Source organism: Schistocerca cancellata, chromosome 7 (genome assembly GCF_023864275.1).
Source record: "Schistocerca cancellata isolate TAMUIC-IGC-003103 chromosome 7, iqSchCanc2.1, whole genome shotgun sequence".
Classification (NCBI taxonomy): Eukaryota; Metazoa; Arthropoda; class Insecta; order Orthoptera; family Acrididae; genus Schistocerca; species Schistocerca cancellata.
In genome coordinates, this window is record NC_064632.1 from 61,872,464 (window position 1) to 61,891,008 (window position 18,545).

The window sequence follows — 18,545 nt, forward strand, 5'->3', positions numbered from 1 at the left end:
CATTCAGAAATTTTTTAATTTGTTTTGTAAATGTTGGTTAGTATCTGCCAGGCTTTTAATACTACTTGGCAAATGACCAAAGATTTGTGTGGCAGCGTAATTCACCCATTTCTGTGCCAAAGTCAGATTTAACTCAAAATAGTGAAAGACATCCTCTCTTCTAAAAAATGGTTCAAATGGCTCTGAGCACTATGGGACTCAACATCTTAGGTCATAAGTCCCCTAGAACTTAGAAGTACTTAAACCTAACTAACCTAAGGACATCACACACACCCATGCCCGAGGCAGGATTCGAACCAGCGACCGTAGCAGTCCCGCAGTTCCGGACTGCAGCGCCAGAACCACTAGACCACCGCGGCCGGCTCCTCTCTTCTAGTGGTGTAGTTATGCACTTCGCTATTATTTTTGAATTGAAATGGGTTATTAATAACAAATTTCATAAGTGAGTATATTTATTCCGAGGTACTGTGAATATCCAGAGTTCCTTAAGTAAACGTCTGCAGGGTGATCTTGGGTGGGCTTCAGATATTGTTCTGATTACATGCTTTCGTGGAATGAATACTTTTTCTCTTGATGATGAATTACCCCAAGATATGTCGTATAAAAGAAGTGAATGAAAATGGGCACAGTAGGCTAATTTACTGATATTTTTATTACCAAAATTTGCAATAACCCTAATAGCATAAGTAGCTGAACAAGTTTCACCAGATTATCAATATGTTTCTGCCAATTCAATTTCTCATCGACGTGCACATGTGCACAGCCCCTCACACACTCCCCCCCCCCCCCCACCCCCCCCTCACACACCCCCGCGCGCGCATCTAGAAATTTTGAATATTTTGCCTTAGCAACAGAATTCTGTTCAAAGTCTCTATTTATCAATGATGTTACGCCATTTACTATACAGAATTGTATGTACTATGTTTTCTCAAAATTTAGTGAGAGTCCATTTGCAAAGAACCACTTAAAAATTATCTGAAAGACATTCTTTACAATTTTCTCAGCTGATTCTTGTATGTTGGGTGTAATTACTATGCTTGTATCATCAGCAGAAAGAACTAGCTTAGCATCTTCTTAAACATAGAGTGGCAAGTTGTTAATGTTTATTAATAACAATAAGGGACCTAAGACTGAACCCTGTGGACACAATTCTTGATACGTATCCAGTTAGAGGACTCTGCTGACTTTTTTTTTTTTTTTTTAACACTATTTTTACTGTTAAATTCAACCTTCGGCATTCTTCCAGTTTTGTATGAATTAAAACATTTGTGCACTGTCCCACATATACTCCAATACTTAAGCTTATTAGAAGAATTTCATGATTCATAGTCAAGTCTTTGAGACATCACAAAAATCCCAATGGGTGATGTTCAGTTATTCAGAGCATTTAGTATTTGATCAGTGAAAGCAGATACAGTATATTCTGTTGAAATGCATTTCTGAAGACCAAATTGAAATTTTGTTAGTACTTCATGTTTACAAAAATGTCATCTACATCATACTCCGCAAGCCACCTAATGGTGTGTGGCCAAGAGTACTTTCAGTACCACTATCTGATCCCTCCAACCCCATTCCAGTTGCGAATAGTCCGTGGGAAGAGTGCTTGTTGGTAAGTCTCTGTATTGGCTCTAATTTCTCAAATTTTTTCCTTATGATCAGTACGCGCGATGTATGTGGAGGGAAGTTTTATGTTGTCTGACTCCTCCTGAAAAGTGCTGTCCCAAAATTTCAATAGTAAATATCTCCATGATGCGCAATGTCTCTCTTGTGACGTCTGCCAGCAGAGTTTGTTTAGCATCTCTGTAACACTCTCTCGCCAGCTAAACATCCCGTGACAAAACGTGCCGCTCTTTTTGTATCTTCTCTATCTCCTCTATCAGTCCTACCTGATAGGGATACCAGATAGATGAAAAATACTTGAGAATCGGGCGAACAAGTGCCTTATAAGTCACTTCTTTTGTGGATGAGCTACATTTCCTTAAGATTATTCTTATGAATCTGAGTGTTGTGTCTGCCTTTCTCATTATCTGTTATATATGCTACTTTTGAGTACAGTACTCTTTCAAAAATTTTGGAAAAAGCTGTCGCATATTTCAGCCTGTCTTGAAAAATGTCCTGTTTCAGCGAATTACTACATACATTGCTGAGAATCCTACTTACCTGTTGGGAACAAGTTTTTAGCACTCTGTGGGACATGCCGTCAGTTACATGTGTGCATTAACTTTTGAGTAAATTTATTATTTTCCTAACTTCAGTAGGAGAGGTGGGTTGAATTTGTTTTATCAAATTACATAGGTATTGCCTCTTCCATATACTGCCTTGAGTTTTCTAATGAATAGCTGGATCCTATTTTCTCTACAAATTTAAAAATGATTATTAAAAAAGTATCTACTTCTGACTTTTTGTTAACAAGCTTTTCATTGAGGTTGATAGAACTAGTCTTCCTGTACTCTTGGTTGCCTTGTTTCCCTTTTAACAATATTCCAAATTGTTTTAATTTTACTATCAGAGGTGCTAATCTAAGACATAATGCACGTACTTCTGGATTTTTAATAACTTTTCTTAGTACAATGCAGTAGTTCGTATAATGTTTCACTGTTTCTAGATCATTACTCCTTCTAAATGTAAGATACATTTCTCTTTTCTGTTTACAAAATATTTTTATCCCTTAGTAAGTCTGGGCTTTTCAGATGGTTTCTTACAATTATATTGCATTGTTTTCTTAGGGAAACTATTCTCAAATATACTCACGAAGCTATCATGAAATAGGTTAAATTTTAAATTAGCATCAAGTTCCCAGTCTAACTGTTGCAGGCTTTGCTTAAAATTTCCAGTTTTTAAATTGTTAATTTAACACACTATTTAGGAGGACTGTTTTGGATGAAAGTATGGAGCTATGTCATATACTGTAACTAGCTGTGCATCATGTTTAGATCAGACTATTATTAACAGGAAAAGTTTTTCTTTGATTAAATTATATCATGGTGTAAAATACATTATCTATCAGTGCGCTGTTTTCCTGTACCACTCAAGTAGGAAAATCAATAACAGACATCAAACTAAAAGAACCAAATAATACATAAAAGTCAAGCTTTCTATCAAACTCTTTCAGAAAATCTGCATTTAAATCCCCACAAACAGTAATTTGCTTCCCTCTGTGTGACAGATAGCACAACAAAAACTCCCAAGTTTTTCAAAAACAGCAGAAAATTTCCCAGTGGGGATCTATACACAGCTACAATCATAAAAGTACCATTATTTAGTTTAAGCTCACATGCACATGCTTATATATGTTGCTCTAAACAAAAATTTTTAGTGTCTAAATTTTTCACACTATGACAAATTTTAACATATATGGCAACTCCTCCTCTTTCCATAGTGTGTCTGCTTACATAAGCTGAAAGCTTACATCCATCTACATTACCTTTTCCATATCTCTGACTATATGATGATCAGACAGCATAGTACATCTGTTCCACCCTCAGTTTCTAAATCTGCTAAACAAACAAGAAGCTCATCTACTTTGGTTTTTAATCCCCTGATATTTTATGCATTACATTGACATTGTTTTTCTCAGTGTTTTTATGAGAATCTTGTGACATACTAATATTATTTTTCACTGTAATTTTATGGGAATCTAGTGATATTTTAACGTCTCTAGTACTTGCCTGAGTGAGCTTCTCATTAAGCTTAATTTCATTCAGTTTTTATCATTAGACACTGAACTTTGCCTAAAAAAGTACTCCCATGAGTGCACTGTACTGCCTACATACATAAAGAGGTTGGAGAGACAGCTGTTAGAGTTAAAAACATTTCTTGTTGAGAAGTGTTTCTACAGTGTAACTGAATATGTTAGCTTGCAGATATACTAGGCCCCGCTTAGCATTGAGTACTTTGTAATCTGTTATGAGGTGCACCATTTATGGTGTGTCGGCAATGGCAAACCACCTCTGCTGGGACCTTCTCAAATACGGCGGTGTGGGTCTCCCGCATCATCCCTTATGCTCCTCAGAGTATGGGACCTCATCATCTGCCTTTACACAAAAATGTTTCTGCTGTTGGTTTCCTCTTTTCTCTGTTCCAGGTGTAGTGAAATACATTATTCTCATTGATGGATTTAGTGTTAACAGGTGTTCATGTGTTTGAATAGCTTCCCACTCTATGAAATTTTCACTCTGCAGTGGAGTGTGCACTGCAGTTTTCTTATAGATTAAAAGTGTGCACAACAGACTCTAGAACTCAGGACCTTTGCGTTTCGCAGGCAAGTACTCTACCGACTGAACTACCCAAGCATAACTCATTACCCATAGGAAGGTGGGAAACAAAGTTTGCTGGGAGTAAAGCTGTGAGGATAGGTTGTAAGCCCTGCTTGGGTAGCTCAGTCAATAGGGCATCTGCCTGCAAAAGGCAAAGGTCCCGAGTTACAAGTCTTGGTTTGGCATACAGTTTTAATTTGCCAGGAAGTTTCATATCAGCACACACTCTGCTGCAGGATTGAAATTTCATTCTGGAAACCTCCCCCAGGCTGGTACTAAGCCATATCTCTGCAGTCTCCTTTCTTCCAGGACTGCTAGTCTTGCAAGTTTCATAGGAGAGCTTCTGTGAAGTTTGCAAGGTAGGAAACGTACTGGCAGAAATAAAGCCGTGAGGACGTGTCGTGAATCGTGCTTCCTGCCTATTGTTTTCCCAACCCTACCCTTCTTTGTACATGTTCGTATACAGGATGTTTAACAATTCATGTTACACACCTCTAGAGGTTGTAGAGGGGACGTAGTAGATCAAGTTTTACATGAGAACCTATGTTCAGAAATGTCATCCAATAATGTTACAGAATGTCAGAGTTATAGGTGCTGGTGTCTGTAAATGTACATATATACAGGGGGATTTCATGTTACAAACTTTCTAGGATGATGGAGAAGGATAAATGTAAGGGTCATTTCACCGGAAATGAGTGAATCAAAGGTTATAAGCAAAAACCGTTCTAATACCTCTGACAGTGAAATACATGTATTGGTACTGTTGTTGCTAAGTTTGTAGGGTGCACAACTTTCAGAAGTGGTAGTATGGACCAAAACAAGGAAAAAGTCCAGTAAACATGGGCTCTAAAATGCATACCTGAGGAGCTATGAGCACTTGTTCACCTTCGCTGCTGTTTGAAACACATCTCTGTTGAACAAGTGCTTGTAGCTCTTAAGATATGCATTTTAGAGTCCATGTGTATTAGACCTTTTTTTTTTTTTTTTTTTTTTTCCATACTACCACCTCTGAAAGTCACCTACCCTACAATGTTAGCAACACTACCAGTACATGTGTTCCACTATCAGAGGTATCGGAATGGTTTTCACTTGTAACTTTAGACTCATTTGTTTCTAGTACAAGGACCCTTACTTCAGATTGATACATTTATCCATCTCCATCATCCTAGAAAGTTTGTAATATCATTACGGAATCCCGTTGTATATACATACATTTAAAATTCTCTGTAGTGTCATTGGATGATGTTTCAGGACATAGGTTCCTGCATAAAACTTGGTCTATGAAGTGCCCTCTACAACCTCTAGTAGTCTGTAACATGAATTATGAAACACACTTTGTATCACCACCACAGTCTCCTAGGATTAGGCCTTTCACCTGTTCCACCTCAAATTGCTAACAACTTCTCTCTAAAGGATGTCCAACATTTCTCTTTCCTATTGGGTTGACTAGTGTTGCAGCTTTAGTTATCCTATTATCAGACATATGTTAGACATGGTCTTTCCAGTTCAGTATTCATCTTTCAATCATATTTGAGATAGGTTCTACATTTAGTTCATGACCAATACCAATGTTTCTTTTGTAATTCAATATCCTGCTACAAAACAAAGGAATTTTATCTTTAATGATACATTTGGTTGTAATTAATCTATAATTAAGAGTCCAACATTTGCTACCATACAGCAGCTTTGTAAAGCTTAGTTACTTTTTCTTTCTGTACATTACATATCAATGTACATTCTATGATTCCACAGAAATTCTGAGTATGACCAGTTTTAGCTCTACGACGTATGACTTGGAAAATTTAAAATTGCACCCTAGATGTTTAAACAGACTTAATTATTAAATTATTTGTCCACCTATCTTGGCTCTTGTGGTTTCAAATCCTTGAAATGCTATTACTTCTGCTTTATCTGTCTGTATTCTCATTCCTTTATTTAGCTGCAATTGACTCAACTTATGTAGTGAAATTTGAACCTTTTCTTCGGTCTCCCCTATTATAAGCTGATCATCAGCAAATGGCAGCACAATAAAATTAGAATTATCAATTATTAATGTGTCTTTTAATGTAATCAACCATTTATGAATGAATGATGTCATCAATATAAGCATTAAAAAGAGTGAACGACAGTGGTCAACCAAGTCTGACTCCTTGATTAATATCAGAGTCCTTACAGTACAGGTCCTTATTTTATAATTTATGTATAATGTCTGAATTGTAGTGGTGAGATGTGCTAGAACTTCCATTTGCTTTTGCAATCTCAGTCTTTATGTTTATATATGAATCCACTAGTTCTCTATGTATCAGACTCAGTATATACTGTTGTGCCAAATGCTCAAAGGAGAAATACTTACTTACTAATTTAAGTTTATGCTTTGAATGGTATATTTAACTATAGCTTCATCAATTTATTTGTTTTCGGTTGTTTTTTCATTGGCTAATTTCAGTTTTTGTCCTTGTCCAAAAACCCTAAATTTCTACAGATGTCCCATTAGTGATGTATTGTTTTTAATTATTTCAAAGAGCTTTGTTGTTGGATGTTCTGTTGTTGTTGTTATCTTAGTTATGGTTGAGTAGAGTTCAGACACTATATTGTTTCAGTTGGGCATGAGCGTAAGGAAACAAAACTTTAGACCATCAGAGAGGAGTGAAGTGAAGTGGGGAACAAACATGGTCTCCCTCTCTTGGTGTCAGCCTGTGTCAGTGTTCTGTGCTCATACAAAAGCAGAATCAGACATGCAGTGGTCATAGGGATTGCCAATCCCTGGTGGTGTTGTGAGGGTCCTACTTGAAACCCTTCATGGACGAGGGTTAGACTCTTCATTCATTTCAAAATAACCTAATCGGCAATGAACAACACAAAGAAAACCAGCGTACACAAAGTATTCAGTTGTGCTACAGTGCAATTGGCGTAAACATGGTATCTTAAACAACTGTACCCTAGTTCAAAACTCTCCACCTAAAGCTGCCATGTTTAATGTCTGCAGAGTATGTGGTATTTCATAGCATCATTTTAAATTAGATTAATTACTCTTAGATTATAGATACATATACTCCTATTTCTGCCACTCTCTGCTTTGAGACCACCTGAGTCACATAAAAGGTGGTCACTGTCATTAAGTACTATGTGAAGTGGAACTGACAGTCACCATTTTTTTTCTAATTTATTGCCGAAATTTCTCAGTGTTAATGCAATAGTTATTGTTTTACCAGTTTTCCTAGTAAGTGTTGTAAAATGGTTTGTTACATTGTACTGTCAGAAAATACATTGTCTTCTGGGATTTCCCTTGCTGTGCTACAGAGTGTATAAACTGTTTCACTTTTTATGCTAGACTGGGAGACACCTAATCAGTGTGGTAAGAAGTGATTTGTCAGATAATTCCTCAAAATGCAATTGAAATGTTTTTTATGCTGTTATCAGAACTTACATAAAGTTTCATTTATCAGGTCCTGTTTCTCCACAAAATAGGTGTTTGTCTTTTGACTGTTACTAAATCCAGTACAGATAATGAAATAGTATTGATATGCATAGCGGAATATATCGAAAAATATTGATCATTAATCAAATTGTTGTAGTGAGTCCAGTACTTTAACATTTTTGTTGCCTCATAATCTTCGTAATTCGTATACTTTTGGATCCAAAGCTCAGCATAAATCTCAGCTTCCTGCAACGAACCTTAATACGGTGTAACAAAATTTTATAACTAACATCTGCAAAAAGGAGTTTTGCTATTTGGGGAGCAAAATAACATGATGGTCGAAGTAGAGAGGATATAAAATGTAGACTGGCAATGGCAAGGAAAGCGTTTCTGAAGAAGAGAAATTTGTTAATATCGAGTATAGATTTAAGTGTCAGGAAGTAGTTTCTGAAAGTATTTGTATGGAGTGTAGCCATGTATGGAAGTGAAACATGGACGATAACTAGTTTGGTACAAGAAGCTTTCGAAATGTGGTGCTACAGAAGAATGTTGAAGATTAGGTGGGTAGATCACGTAACTAATGAGGAGGTATTGAATAGGATTGGGGAGAAGAGAAGTTTGTGGCACAACTTGACTAGAAGAAGGGATCGGTTGGTAAGACATGTTCTGAGGCATCAAGGGATCACAAATTTAGCATTGGAGGGCAGCTTGGAGGGTAAAAATCGTAGAGGGAGACCAAGAGATGAATACACTAAGCAGATTCAGAAGGATGTAGGTTGCAGTAGGTACTTGGAGATGAAGAAGCTTGCACAGGATAGATTAGCATGGAGAGCTGCATCAAACCAGTCTGCAAACATATAACTTCAGTAGCATAATGGAGTTATCCTCTGTTTTCTTATTTTCCTTGCTTTGATAATTAGTAACAGCTCTTATTTGGCTACACTAATTGTTTTCTTTAAGATAATATCAATAAAAGCACATGTGAAATGCATCTTGCATTTCATTGTCTGATTTAGATACCAAGCCTTGCAATTTCTCTGAAATGTGGCTTTGTTTTTTGCTTTGGTGCCAGTGCTGAAGAAAATAAATCATCTTGCTTTTGTTTCCTTCTAACACAAAGATCCTTCTCAGAATATTTAGGCAAAAGAGTTTATTGTATAACTTGCTATAGTGCTTGCCTTAAAAGTGAGTCCTATCCTAGACAACGGTCAAAACTTCCTTCATACCTCAAAACTGTTCAAAATATTGGTGACTGTGTAAGAAGAAATTACTAAATTTGTATCTTGAACAAAAATAAGACAGTGTGATTTATATCATGATAATATCATATATTATCATGAGTCTACCATGTAATAACTTTATCGGTAAGTCAAAATATTTATACATAAACACATATTTTAAACAGAAGTCATATTCATCTGTTCACAAATGATACCATCCCTTAGCTTCAGCTAAGAATTTAGAGACCATGGTTGTGGCTTGGATGTCATATGTCAAATTTATGAATCTGACTAGGTGAAAATCGTTACATAGCAAAAATTGACCTATAATGGTTTGAATAAGTACAAATTACATTCTCAGTGGAAATAACGTCATGTTTCTGTAGTTTGTCTTGATCTCCATAGCCTACTAGCAACAAATATATATATATATATATATATATATATATATATATATATATTTTTTAAAAAAAAAAAAAACTTTACCTGTGTAACAAATGCGCAACAACGTCACTGCTGTAGTAAAAAAAGATATTGGGTGAAGATACTAAAATAATGAAAAATTTATGATGGCTCCATTAGCTGCCAGTAACTGGTATCCACACATCAACTGACTGAGGTGTTAGTTTCGATATAACACTGGTATGTGCTGTTATCTATAGCCTGAGAAGTCAATTCTGTCTGCTGTTTTGATGACATCATGCGTCAAAGCTGACACTTGATACTGCAAGGTTCAGCATTTCCAAGATAGTCAGTGGAATAGATGGAACTCTACAATTAACTCAATTGTCATTATTGGGTTTACAGTTTTCTGGTGGAGTTTCTTTAAAACTTTTGTTGGATAAAAATTGGAATGGATAGTTCATGTTTGCAAGACACAAGGAAGATATCACGTGAACACTGTGAAGCAGTAACCATACATGATGCCAGTGGCTCAGACTGCTGCATTTCAAGAGCTCAGACTTGACTATTCGGAATTTGTGTGTGCCAGAAATAAAAGTATGGTTGGTTGAGTAAAATTAAACATTGATACCAAACAGGATGAAGTCAGAATGAATGCCCAATCACCAGCAGTGCAAGGACTGATTTGAAACTTCCGTAACAGATTAAAACTGTTTGCCAGACGGACAAAGGTTCTGGGTTTGAGTCCCAGTCTGGAGCACAGTTTGAACCTGCTAGGAAGTTTAGGTAGATAAGTTACACAAAAGGAAAAAGGTATTTGACATGTTGGTCTTAAGAAAGATAAACTGTTTTCTTGCTTACATGATGCAGATTATCTTTTCTTCTTGTCATCCTCTCTTAATTTCTATTATTTGTGTGCTTTGGCAGTGTCAGATCTTAAGGTTTTCCCACATTTGCTTATATTTCAGTCATATGTTGTACTTCTTCTGGTGACTTGTAATAAGATTTCATGTTGGGTGTTGTATTACTATTAAAAATGGAAAATCCAGGATAGTGTATTAAAAAATTAATTATACATTAAAGTATAATGTATTTGTGATCTGTGTGATATTTTCCAAAATGTGTATTTTTTGTGTTTCATTTATCGTGCTACTGGTCATGAATTAGTACATATTATCACAGCTAATTATTGCTCTTGCTTTAGGTCACTGCGTGTTGTTGCCTATTCCTAGCTGGTAAAGTTGAAGAAACACCAAAAAAATGTAAGGATATAATAAAAACAGCAAGAACTCTTCTGACTGATCAGAAATTTTTGACATTTGGGGATGATCCAAAGGTAAGAATGTTAGCTTCATGGCATTATTACTGGTAGTTATTGTTATACTCTAGTGGTTAACAGCGCACAATGTCCAGTTAATGAAGAATATTTTATTCATTATTGGCATTTGGAGCATTTCAGTGTTATCTTTCATTCAGACTAAAAACTAGTATAACATTTATATGCCAAAATTTTAAACCTGGCAGTTGTTTAAAGTGTTGAATATAAACTGGAATTCATTGTAGGAAATAATGAAGACTATAGGTTATATGGTTGTCATGTTGTGTATTTGCCTTTTACGCCATTTGCAACTGCAATTACATGTTCTGTAATGGGATGTTCAGTGTATAAGGATCTAAATAATTTGGGACTTTTCCCTTGATATTTACAGGTCTCCATTAATATATTTTTTCTATTATTTTACCATAACCACATTAATAAGGATCATCATGAAAAAACAGTAATTTTATCATTATTTTATCAGATTATTTCTTAAAGGGTAACAGTGGTATCTTCTTCTGCAGCACTCATACCTGCCCTGTTAGAAAACAAAGGTTTCTCCACTGGCAAAACTGTAGTAGAACTGGATGCTCTATCCTTATTTAAAGGGTCCATTAAAAGTTTTTCCTGGTACCAGGTTTAACTGGCCATTAAAAGAGAGAGACTGCGAACAAGATTTTCAATGTATTGGTACTTCTTTGTTAAATGTTAACCACCGATTCCCTACTAGTCTGAAGTTACATTTTCAAAATTCACATGCAATCCACTCTTAGTAGTCAGCTTATGGTATCCACCTTAACTTGTTACCAAAAAATTTAAAAACAGATTGTCTGTGAAACAAAGTGCTTGTTCTGTATTGCACAAATTGATCATTCTAAATATACAGTTCTCAGTTACAATTCTTATAACACACCATGCAGATGTTAGCTATTCAAAAAGCTAATCCACACAAAAAATCCAGAATTTGCACAACTGGTTCTATCATTCACCAATTAAAACTTTATGGCATTCCATTGTCTTTGTAAAAACTGCAGCATTAAAGCATCTTTTCAGAGCTTATGTAAATGTGTTGGATTGTGATGATGCTACCTGAGTCCCGAATGTATTCAACTCCACAAAGCAGTCTCTAGCCCCAAAATTATGCGTGAATCTTCCCTCTTATGATTCACAGAGAAATATCATAACCAATTACCTTGCCGTTCTAAACCACATTATCCTGCATCTTTTACTTTTGCTTAAACAATTTATTAAATGAAAGTTTCAGAAAATGCACACATAGCAAAATAATCCTCTCTTTAAAGGACTGAATTATCGTATGTTTCTTGTTTCTGCAGCATCATAAACTGGCAAATTACACAACAAATTTTCCTTGAGTATGTGACAACTCTTTGAAATTCTGAAGGCAGTAGGGGTAAAATACAAGTAGCGAAAGGCTATTTACAACTTTTACAGAAACCAGGCGGCAGTTATAATAGTCAAGGGGCATGAAAGGGAAGCAGTGGTTGAGACAGGGTTGTAACCTGTCCCTGATGTTCTTCAATTTGTACATTGGACTAGCAGTAAAGGAAACCAAAGAAAAATTAAGAGTAGGAATTAAAGTTCAGGGAGAAGAAATAAAAACTTTGAAATGAGATGTGCCGATGACATTGTAATTTCATCAGAGACAGCAAAGGACTTGGAAAAGCAGTCGAACAGAACAGACAGCATCTTGAAAGCAGAATACAAGATGAACTTCGACAAAAGCTAAATGTGAATAATGGAATATAGTCGAATTAAATAAGGTGAAACTGAGGGAGTTAGATTAGGAAACTAGACACTTAAAGTAGATGAGTTTTACTATTTGGGCTGCAGTATAACTGATGATGGCCGAAGTAGAGAGAATAGAAAATGTAGACTGGCAATGGCAAGAAAAGGATTTCTGAAGAGGCATTGGTTAACATTGAATATAGATTTAAGTGTTAGAAAGTCTTCTTTGAAGGTATCTGTCTTGAGTGTAGCCACATATGAAAGTGAAACATGGATGATAAGCATGTTAGACAAAAAGAGAGAAGCAGCTTTTGAAATATGGCGCTACAGAAGAATGTCAAAGATTAGATAGGTCAGTCATGTAACTAATGAGGAAGTATTGAGTAGAATTGGAGAGACAAGAAATTAGTGACCCAATTTGAGTAAAAGAAAGGCTCGGTTGATAGGACACATTCTGAGACATCAAGGGATCACCAATTGAATTGGTGGGAAGTGTGGGGGGATGAAAATTGTAAAGGGAGACAGACACGAATTCAGTAAGCAGATTCAGAAGGTGTAGGGTGCATCCTTCATTCGAAGATGAAGAGGCTCACACAAGATTGTAGCATGGAGGGCTGCAACAAACTAGCTTTTGGACTGAAGACCACAACACGACAACATTGACTCGCACTATCCAGTTAAAATTCCTCAGGCTACCATTTACACAGTTAATAGACGTCAGTTTTTGCTTATCACATGACTTCTCATTTATATCTCCATCACTCTAATGATAAAATACATTTAATCAGCAGTAATTGACAAACAATATAATATTGACAGGAGACAACAGTTATTTATAAAAATACATTGTGTTACCTGTTGCCTGTAGGATTTTGTTGCCTGTCTAATAGTGACATACATGGTTGGAACCGTAACTATTAGTGACTACTAGATAGTAACAAGAAATCTGCCACAAAGTAGCCCTGACTCGTCACTACCAGTATGAAGCCACTTGCTACCACCAGACTAGATAAATAGTGATGCATGGCACTGCACCTAAATATTAAAGTTATCGAGTGGTATGTTCCTGTGCAGAATTGCATTAGTGTGGACCCACTGCTGCCATAAAATATCGATGTTTGTAGCTGTCTGTGACAGAGGGAGTGAAAAACAGCTGAACTCATGGTATAATGAGGGCCACTATGAATGCAGTTGTTAAAGTAAACAGAGAATGTATGACTAGTTGCTTGAATTCAAAAATGTAAGATAACATTCCAGTAGTTGACACTAAAGTAGGAGGTCAGTATGCGTGGAAACTGTGACAATGACATGGCAGATCAGCCAATGAATCCCTACCAATAGATGATTCTGGACAAAATTGCTGGAAAATTTGAGTACAGTATTATCCTTGTTGAGATTGGTTAGAGGAGTGTGTAATCAATGACACCAAGTTGGTTGACAGTTGATTGTATGCATGCACTGTGGACAATATCACAACAGCATTTGTATTGTTAAGTTTGCTAAGGAGATGCATTACCCATTTGAACTGACAGGATAGTCCTGGTACATCATTACAAATACGATAGTAACAATTCATGAATGGTAGTCCCAACATCTCGGGGGGGGGGGGGGAGGGGGGAGATAATATTGATGTGTGAATGATATTGTAGTGCAGGTGATCATTTATCATCATTGATAACATTGGCAAACATTTGTTATGGATTTGTAATAGAGTGCAGGCTTTCACAACAAGTGTTTTCTCAAGCTGTAAATTGTGGCCTTAGAGGCTGTGGTCAAGATCAAAACTATTCACTGATGTTCTATCATTGTCTGGGGAAATATCTTCAGAGATCAGTCGGCAACTGCCAGTCGACTTCAGAAGATATCTCTCGCAGATGTGCATTGCAGAATTTGTCATTCTGGAAACAAGCCCATAGATAGTGGCTATGCCATTTCCCCAGTGGATAGTTCAGTTGGTAAAAGCTCTGCCAATGATTGCAGAGTGATAGTCATCTGGAGTTCCATCAACAGTTTGACCTTACGAGGAACTCTGAGAATGTACATGCAAAGATGAAAATGTGTGTTAGTAATATATTCTAATGGGAAAATGTGTAGAACAGCCTTAAGATGTAAACAGTCTGAGCTTTTCTTGTTCACTGTAAAATTTATAGTCATTGTGTTGGTTCATCCTGTTATGGAGTTACCTTTTGAGCAAAAAGAAAAAGTAAAAATAATGTGTTTGGTTGCTGAACAAACTGTTTCATCATGTGTAACAAATGTGTTCAGAAGGAACGTTTCATTTTACAGTTTTAGATACTTTGGTTTGCATCTTCAGGTTTTGTTGATATGCTAATGGGCATCAGTCATATGCAAAATGAGAATAGAGGACCACTCACTTGCTGGTGAATAATAGATGATGCATAGTCACACTTAAAGATCAGATAATTGTACTACCATTGTTTTCAAAAATTTGCTCTTCTGCTACTGTTGTTAGTAGAACTGCACAAACCTCCATAGTCACAAGGAGTTTCACCACTGTCAAAAACTAATGTGAATTTGTGATCCTAAAGGCAGAAGGTATCATGAAAATATTTTTTTTTGATTGATGGTTATGATGATCTGAAGCATACGCCGTGCGAACACAAAAATATTTTAGACCAAATGCAGGTCCTAACTGTCATTTTAAATGGCAGCTTGAGGAATGGGACATGCCTGATTGTTGCTCTGGCTTTATTTCTGTGGAGTCATAAACCTAGCGACATTTTTTTCTGTTGCTTTGAGCTTTTGTGGAGGACTTGGAAGAGAGAAAGTATTGTATATAACAAAAACACTGTTAGGTTTGTTGCTGTGTCTTAACTTGTAGTGCCTCGAGAATGTCGGTGTAAGTTCTCGAGACACTTGGCTTTCCACCATCTCGAACATCCGATATTTTAAGTATGAGGGTGAGAGAGTGAAGATGTGTCTATCTCGCCGCCAGTTTGTGTGTGCAGGATGGACGTGAATCGGGAGAATACTGCAATAGTGACGGCATGGACAAGTGTTTGCCGCTCGCGCCATACAAGCTGTATGTCCAGGCCAAGGAGCAAGCATGCTTTATTCCTTGATGGTGTAACGACTGTATTTGTTGTAAACAAATGAACTATGAATTGAACTAAAGACACTTACATTTGATTGTGAAACTTGTTAAGTTGTTTTATTGTGGAGACGAAAATATAAGAGAGTTGAACAAAAAGTATCCTGAGAGAATAGAATCATTTCAAGAGTAGAAAGAAGTCTACTTTGAAATTCCTTTAACCAGCTGTAGTCTTCGGGGAAGAAGAGTTTGTGAAGATCAGATGCAGCTGTCTGACCTGATTAGAAGATCGTCTGCACACAATACGTAAGTTAACTGTGAGAGACATGCGAGTCTTGCACCCCAGTACCACACTGTCTCGTGTCGTCAGAAACCGTTAGAATGTGGCGACCTAAGTGACAGGACCCAAAGAAAATGGGCATTTCAAGACAGAAACAGGAAGAAGATATGATTTGCCATAGCAACTAGGCCTAACAAGATGTGAGAACTGTTTCCAGTAATTGATTTGAGTCCAATAAACCAATGGAAGAAAGAGGCGAGTGCAACATAGTAAAAGACACCAACATATACAGGCACAAGCAGACATTTGTAAAAATTTTGCTTTACAAATGTCTGCTTGTGCCTGTATATGTGTGGATGGAGATGTGTGTGTGTGTGTGTGTGTGTTTGTGTGTGTGTGTGTGTGTGTGTGTGTGTGTGTGTGTGTGCGCGCGCGCGAGTGTATACCTGTCCTTCTTTTCCCCCTAAGGTAAGTCTTTCCGCTCCCGGGATTGGAATGACTCCTTACCCTCTCCCTTAAAACCCAACTCCTTTTGTCTTTCCCTCTCCTTCCCTCTTTCCTGACGAGGCAACTGTTGGTTGCGAAAGCTAGAATTTTTTGTGTATGTTTGTTTGTGTGTCTATCGACCTGCCAGCACTTTTGTTTGGTAAGTCTCATCATCTTTCTTTTTAGATATAAAAACAAAGATGATGAGACTTACCAAACAAAAGCGCTGGCAGGTCGATAGACACACAAACAAACACAAACATACATACAAAATTCGAGCTTTCGCAACCCCTGGTTGCTTCGTCAGGAAAGAGGGAAGGAGAGGGGAAGGTGAAAGGATGTGGGTTTTAAGGGAGAGGGTAAGGAGTCATTCCAATCCCGGGAGCGGAAAGACTTACCTTAGGGGGGAAAAAGGACGGGTATACAATCGCTCGCGCGCGCATGCACACACATATCTCCATCCGCACATACTCACACAAGCAGACAAAAATATCTGCTTGTGTCTGTGTTTGTGCGGATGTGTGTGTGTGTGTGTGTGTGTGTGTGTGTGTGTGTGTGTGTGTGCGCGCGCGCGCACGAGCGAGTGTATACCCGTCCTTTTTCCCCCTAAGGTAAGTCTTTCCGCTCCCGAGATTGGAATGACTCCTTACCCTCTCCCTTAAAACCCACATCCTTTCACCTTCCCCTCTCCTTCCCTCTTTCCTGACGAAGCAACCAGGGGTTGCGAAAGCTCGAATTTTGTATGTATGTTTGTGTTTGTTTGTGTGTCTATCGACCTGCCTGCGCTTTTGTTTGGTAAGTCTCATCATCTTTGTTTTTAGATATGTTTTTCCCACGTGGAATGTTTCCCTCTATTATATTCATATCATGAATTCAAACTTGTCCATGACAAAGTAGAAAATAGAATAACTTTACCTAATGTTATGTTACCGAGTAAAGTGGTGAGTGTTTTGCTGTGGGGAGCCCTTCACACACAATTTAATGAGAAGTACTGGTCTGCACTCGCTCATGTGAGGTTAATATAGGTTAATACCCGATCCATGGGATACGGGCAGAGTCACATTTATCTCCCAGGGGCGTTAACATTCTGTCATAACAGGTGGAGTGACGACCGTCAGATCCCGAGTTGTTTTCGGTGTTTCTTCTGTACTATTTTTCCTGCACCAAATTCCCTTCAAATCTTAAACTATTCTGTAATCTATTCTTGAATTCTTAAACTATCCTATATTGTTAGTAATTAGGAAATCGGATATGACTACAACATTGAGACCAGTTTAAGGGAATCACGGATAAACAGTGATCTCTAGACATGAAATGAAATGAATAAAATATTATATGAGTGAAAGGTATAATATGATGGTACTATTTAAACCAAGTGATGTCGAGACAACATAAAATGAATAGAGGATTTTATGTGTGTATAAAAGTATAGTATAAACTGAATGACTAAACAACTATGTTATCGTAGTGTATTATTTTCTATTTTTTTATACAACATTTTATGAGATGTGATGTATAGGGGAGGGTTTATATTAGTTTGGGAAGGGGTGGGTAGTGTAAGTACAAGCATGACTAACACTAAACACACACCACACCTTTCAGACGACCCTCGCAGACAAGTGTGACTGATTCTTCACCATTTGCCATTCCATAGGGGTTGCTAAGATTTTTCTTTGGGGACTTCAAAGGTGAATGTGAGAATGTCCATTCTGTAGGAGACGTTCAACATCATACCTCCTCAGGCTTCTCACTCAAGTATCGGTGAAGTAGGGATCCTGGGGAAGGGTTTCCTGTCTTTGGGGCTGTCTGCTTTCTCTTCTTCAATCTTAGCAACCATTTCTACTGTTCCTTTTTTTACTTCTCATCTGAGTACCTACCTATCTTTCCCTCTTTCCATATTCATATACTTCTATCGCAGAAGTCCTCTTTTTCTGTAGTTACAAAGAACCTGCAACTGAACTTCACATAAGTAGGCTGAAGAATCAGGCTGCGCACACACACACACACACACACACACACACACACACACACACACACACACGCGCGCGCGCAAAAAGAAACTTGCACACAAACATGAAAATTACAGATTAGAAAACTGAAGCAATGTCCGAATCGCCAAGGGATGTAAGGGAATAAAGACATCTGTAAATCTGAGTAGATGCACATATCAACAAAGTAATATGTGACGGTTCTGCATAAGAAAATAACAATCAATGCATTTGCCTAGAGAAGCAGGAGCAGGAGAACTGGGGCAATAAGTATAAAACAGGGATAAGGTAATTGGAGTCAGTTGTGCTAGTCTTTTGAAAAAAGTCATAGTATCTATTGGGAGTTGGTAAATACGGGTAGACATAGCACCTACTATGA

At 37.3% G+C, this 18,545-nt stretch overlaps 1 protein-coding gene across 1 annotated transcript in view; it reads left to right on the forward strand.

Moving 5' to 3' along the window:
- The window catches only part of LOC126092168 (cyclin-K), an 88,002-nt gene that overhangs the window by 10,922 nt on the left and 58,535 nt on the right, over window positions 1-18,545 (forward strand). The window contains exon 3 of the mRNA XM_049907643.1: window positions 10,501-10,632. Within this exon, the coding sequence (XP_049763600.1) occupies window positions 10,501-10,632 (132 nt within the window). The remainder of the gene's footprint in view (window positions 1-10,500; window positions 10,633-18,545) is intronic.